Source organism: Hyla sarda, chromosome 4 (assembly GCF_029499605.1).
Source record: "Hyla sarda isolate aHylSar1 chromosome 4, aHylSar1.hap1, whole genome shotgun sequence".
NCBI classification, from domain to species: domain Eukaryota; kingdom Metazoa; phylum Chordata; class Amphibia; order Anura; family Hylidae; genus Hyla; species Hyla sarda.
Window position 1 is genome coordinate 58,220,577 of NC_079192.1, and position 5,939 is coordinate 58,226,515.

Consider the following 5,939-nt stretch of genomic DNA (forward strand, 5'->3'; position numbering starts at 1 on the left):
TGGCCTTCTATATTCATTTCAGTACTAGCTGAGCTGTATAGAAGAAGAGGGATATTACGGGTCCAGCCATGCATGCTGCAGACTTCCCCATAGTCATACTGTATAGCAGTGTTTCCCAACCAGGGTGCCTCCAGCTGTTGCAAAACTACAACTCCCAGCATGCCCGGAGAGCCGAAGGCTACTACCCAGCTCTCTTAGACTTCTGAATGGCCTATCAGACTGGACCCTAATTTTGTAGTGCAGTGTTTCCCAGTCAGCATGCCTCCAGCTGTTGCAAAACAACAACTCCCAGTATACCTGGACAGCCGAAGGTTACTACCCAGCTCTCCTAGACTCCTGAATGGCCTATCAGACTGGACCCTAATTTTGTAGTGCAGTGTTTCCCAACCAGCATGCCTCCAGCTGTTGCAAAACTACAACTCTCAGCACTCCCAGCATGCCCAGACAGCCAAAGGCTACTACCCAGCTCTCCTAGACTCCTGAATGGCCTATAAGACTGGACCCTAATTTTGTAGTGCAGTGTTTCCCAACCAGCATGCCTCCAGCTGTTGCAAAACTACAACTCCCAGCATGCCTGGACAGCCAAAGGCTACTACCCAGCTCTCCTAGACTCCTGGACCCTAATTTTGTAGTGCAGTGTTTCCCAACCAGCATGCCTCCGGCTGTTGCAAAACTACAACTCCCAGCATGCCCGGACAGCCGAAGGCTTCTACCCAGCTCTCCTAGACTCCTGGACTCTAATTTTGTAGTGCAGTGTTTCCCAACCAGCATGCCTCCAGCTGTTGCAAAACTACAACTCCCAGCATGCCCGGACAGCCAGCTGGAGACACCCTGGTGTATAGTCACACTGCACGTCTGCTCTATTCATGTCCAGTGCTCTGTGTGCTGTGCAGAAGTAATAGGGGGCCTGTCCCTTTAATGATTGCCAGCCTCCTGACTCCTCCCCGACATCCCTGCCAAAGTGAAGTCAGCAGCTGAGTCCGGGGCTTGAAGTTGCTCATTGCTCTCAGGCAGCCTGACATGGCACAACGTTCTACCTGCTCCATGGGGCAGCAGTGCCCTCTCTGCACTCACCACCACCAGGACTGAGCTGCTGGTAGAAGGACCCACCATCCTACCCCTCACCATGGCTCCATGCCAGGAGGTCAACTTCTCGGATCTTCTCTTAAACCTGAGCTCCAGCCCTGGCAGTAGCAGCAGTAGAAGTGGGCACAGCCTGACCCTCTCCGAGAAGTGGGTGGTAGGAGCAGCCTTGGCTTTCATGATCCTGATCATCGTCTTTGGAAACCTTCTGGTCATCATTGCCATAGCCAAGACTCCAAGGTTGCAAACCATGACCAACGTGTTCATCACTTCCTTGGCTTGTGCTGACTTGATCATGGGAGTTCTGGTGGTGCCACCTGGTGCCACCATCCTCATCACCGGGGACTGGCTGTATGACACCATTGTGTGTGAGCTGTGGACCTCTGTGGATGTCCTGTGTGTCACAGCCAGCATAGAGACCTTGTGTGTCATAGCTGTGGACAGATACATCGCCATCACCTCCCCTTTAAAGTATGAGATGTTGGTGACCAAAGCCAGGGCAAGGCTGGTAGTCTGTTTTGTATGGGCAGTATCTGCCTTGATCTCCTTCTTGCCCATCATGAACCACTGGTGGAGAGATACCAATAACCAAGTTGCCCAGGACTGTTACAATGATCCCAAATGCTGTGATTTTGTCACCAACATGCCCTATGCCATCGTATCGTCCACCATCTCCTTCTACGTGCCCCTGGTCATCATGATCTTCGTCTATGGCAGGGTATTTATAGTGGCATCCAAACAAGTCAACCTCATAGAGAAGGACAAGGTGAGGTTCAACAATGGGACACCAGTGCCTTCCACCAAAAACAGGAGGACTTCCAAAAGGAGACCCTCAGGGTTATTGGCCATCAAAGAGCACAAAGCCCTCAAGACTTTGGGTATTATCATGGGCACCTTCACCCTCTGTTGGCTCCCCTTCTTTGTGGCCAACATCATCAAAGTCTTCTGCACTGCCTTAATAGATGCCCGCATCTTCTTGTTCTTGAACTGGTTGGGCTATGTCAACTCAGGACTAAACCCCATCATCTACTGTAGGAGTCCAGATTTTAGGAAAGCCTTTAAGAAACTCTTGTGTTGCCCCAGGGCAGAAAGAAAGCTCCACGCTTTGTTCAAAGACCCTAAAAGGTGCCAGTATGCTTCTAGCAACCTGAGCTGTGACGGGACCAAGCACTTGCCAGATGCCGAAATGGGCAATGGAAGCCTTAGCAGTAGTAGTCGATGTAGCAGCAGGACTGAGGAGACCAGCCTGAAGAACAGCCCTGGCAACTCCCACCTCCATGACCAGCCTGACCTGTAAGCAGGGGTCAAGTCCTGGGAAGAAAGTGTAAGGAACTCGCCCACGATTTTCACTCAAGGGCTGGTCCTGCAGGACTCCTGCTAATGGGAACGATGTTCCTGTGGTGGAAAAAGTGCAGGAACTCAGTTCCCAATGCATTCCTGCAGGACTTGAGATCTGCCTGTAAGCCACTGAATGGAGTCCTCACTCCATTGAGTCCTCACTCTATTGAGTCCCCACTCCATTGAGCCCCCACTCCATTGAGTCCTCACTCTATTGAGTCCTCACTCTATTGAGTCCTCACTCTATTGAGTCCTCACTCCATTGAGTCCTCACTCTATTGAGTCCTCAATCCATTGAGCCCCCCACTCCATTGAGCCCCAACTCCATTGAGTCCTCACTCCATTGAGTCCTCACTCCATTGAGTCCTCACTCTATTGAGCCCCCCATTCCATTGAGCCCCCACTCCATTGAGTCCTCACTCCATTGAGCCCTGTGGTGACCCAGGCAGTGGGATGACTCCTGAGTTTTGCAGAAGATGACGCTTTGCACAAAAAAAAAAAAAAAAAAAAAAAACACTTAAGCAAAGGAGATGCAGCTTCATGCATTGCTAAACTAATACATTGTTATGGGGGAACCAACTGTGCAAACTAGACATGTTTACTTGATTCTGTATGGCAGTGGTCTCAAACGGTGGCCCTCCAGATGTTGCAAAACTTCAACTTCCAGCATGCCCGGACAGCCGTTGGCTGTCCGGGCATGCTGGGAGTTGAAGTTTTGCAACATCTGGAGGGCCACCGTTTGAGACCACTGCTGTATGGACTCATCCAAGGGTAGAGGTGGCTGCTCCTCACATGTTATGTATGTTGTTTTTTATATATTCCTTTTTGTATCTGAATTTAAGACTACTGTTTCCTTTTTAGGAAAAAACAAACAAACAAAAAAAAAACAAACACATCGTTTTAGCTTTAATGAATTATATATACACATGTAGCAGAGCTGAGTGTGTTATTCTGCAGAATAATTCGTAGCTGCCGTACAAGTGTAACCTCCGCCCATCACCGTCCCTAACAATCGTGACACATTGGGTTCTGCTGTGTTACGTAGCCTAAAAATAGAAGCAGCAGAGACGGATTTGTCGTATTATCCCCTTTCAGATGGCGGAACGCGACTAGTCGTGCAGTGCGTTCACTCTTGTGTGGTTTTACATAACACTGCAGGTGAATGCATTACACGACCATTGTGGCATCAGTAGGATTTGTGCCAATGACCAATTCAGCTCTGCTACATCTGCATACAGGACATTTCTTATGCACTTTGTTTTTGATATGCTAATAGGAGAACATACATTGTTGTTAGGTAAATTGGATTTATGTTGTTGATGTAATTAGTTATGCCCCCCTCCCCCCACCTTTATATATAGCTCACAATGCTGTCGCACCTCCCCCATTACATAGGGGTAGGGGATATGCTGCTGTGTAACAACTTGTATATCCAGTTTCTAAATGAAGTGTCCAGTCCATAGTATGTTAATAGTGTTTCCCAATACTCTCCGGGCATGCTGGGATATGTAGCTTTGCAACAGCTGGAGGCACATTGGTTGGAAAACACTGCTGTAAGGCGACAAAATCAGCACCAGATCACTATACTATATCACCCTGCGGCTGGGCACTACCCATCCAACCACTGGTAAAATAGTGGAGTAGTATGGACGGGTAGCAGCTGCCTCTATTCTCCCAAAAGGCAGACTTTGTATACTTATTGATGGTGTGCCGATGTAGCAGAGCTGATTATGACACTTACGGAAATCTGTGGGTTAAATAGCGGTCCTATGTAAAAGTGCAGATAACTAACTGACAAGTTATACCCAGCAGTGCCAAATAGCAAAGTCATCTCTGCTCTGCTGTATGTAGCAGAGCTAAATAAGGAGCCTGTTAATGGATTGCGCTCCACTATAGATCACGAATATAAGAGCGGAGTTAGTCGTGTCATATAGTTCTGACATAACATTGCTTGTTTGACTCTGCAGAGTTGAGTTTGTCATTCGGCGCTCTAATGTCATAGGTTATGTATACTTAAAACAGAAGCAGCAGAGGTGAATTTGTCATGTAGCACCTTTCTTTAGCACATCCAGGTAGCTCAGTGAATAGACGTGTGTAGTAAAGAGCGCAGGTAGTCATGTCATGTAGTTAAGACATTACATTGCTTGAATGATTCAGCAGAGCTGAGTTTGTCATTTGGCTTTCTGATGTCATAAGTTATGTATACTTAAAGGGGTACTCCGGTGGAAAACTTTTTTTTTTTTTTTTTTTTAAATCAACTGGTGCCAGAAAGTTAAACAGATTTGTAAATTACTTCTATTAAAAAATCTTAATCCTTTCAGTACTTATTAGCTGCTGAATAGTACAGAGGAAATTCTTTTCTTTTTGGAACACAGAGCTCTCTGCTGACATCATGAGCACAGTGCTCTCTGCTGACATCTCTGTCCATTTTAGGAACTGTCCAGAGCAGCATATGTTTTCTATGGGGATTTTCTTCTACTCTGGACAGTTCTTAAAATGGACAGAGGTGTCAGCAGAGAGCACTGTGCTCGTGATGTCAGCAGAGAGCTCTGTGTGCCAAAAAGAAAATAATTTCCTCTGTAGTATTCAGCAGCTGATAAGTACTGGAAGGATTAAGATTTTTTAACAGAAGTAATTTACAAATCTGTTTAACTTTCTGGCACCAGTTCATTTAAAAAAAATGAGTACCCCTTTAAAACAGAAGCAGCAGAGGTGAATTTGTCATGTAGCATCCAGGTAGCTCAGTGAATAGACGTGTGTAGTAAAAGAGCGCAGTTAGTCATGTCATGCAGTTATGACATTACATTGCTAGAATGATTCAGTAGAGCTGAGTTTGTCATTTCACTTTCTAATGACATTTGCACAGCCCATGCCCATATCACAGCGTCTACTCTCTAGTTTTACATAGGACTGCATGTAAAGTTTTGAAACATTTTGCAGATGGTAATGGGGACGAATTAACAAGAAAGTAGTGTTTGGTATTACAAGTTGGCTCCATTCATTTCAATGGAACTAAGCTACTATACTACACACAACCTGAGGACAGTTGTGGCGCTGTTTTCGGAAGAAATCAGCTCAGTATTTCTAATCTTGGATAACTCTGTTAAGACTGCCCACAGTCACAAATTTTGTTTTTAAAGCCAAAAAGAAAAGAAAAAACATAAAACTGCCCCCACTTTTATTTTTTTTAATTTTTTTATCCCTTTATTTTTCTCATTACAAGTAGTCATGTCATTCTTTCATCATGCGATTTAAAAATTTTAGTTAAAGAATTTGGGGAAAAAAACTATAAAAAAAAGGTGACACTAAAAAGCGAAAGAACACCAAAAAATTCAAACAAAATAACAAACGCCATTTAGGTATGGGGATTTTTATATTGACTAGCTAATGCTGGCTGCAGCGTTTTTAGAGCAAACAGTAGTACCATTGGCTGCTTATTTCTCCTACAGCATCCACTACAGGCGAAATGTAGTATTGCATGCAACACCCACGTAGTTCAGTCTCTAGAGCAAGAACTG

General features: G+C 45.4%; 1 protein-coding gene across 1 annotated transcript; it reads left to right on the forward strand.

The window, feature by feature from the left end:
* The first annotated feature begins 1,029 nt into the window (after window positions 1–1,029).
* On the forward strand, window positions 1,030–2,659 carry LOC130366807 (beta-4C adrenergic receptor-like). Its single transcript, XM_056569166.1, has one exon. The coding sequence runs from the start codon at window positions 1,127–1,129 to the stop codon at window positions 2,378–2,380; it is 1,254 nt and encodes a 417-aa protein (XP_056425141.1). The 5' UTR covers window positions 1,030–1,126; the 3' UTR covers window positions 2,381–2,659.
* Window positions 2,660–5,939: the final 3,280 nt, after the last annotated feature.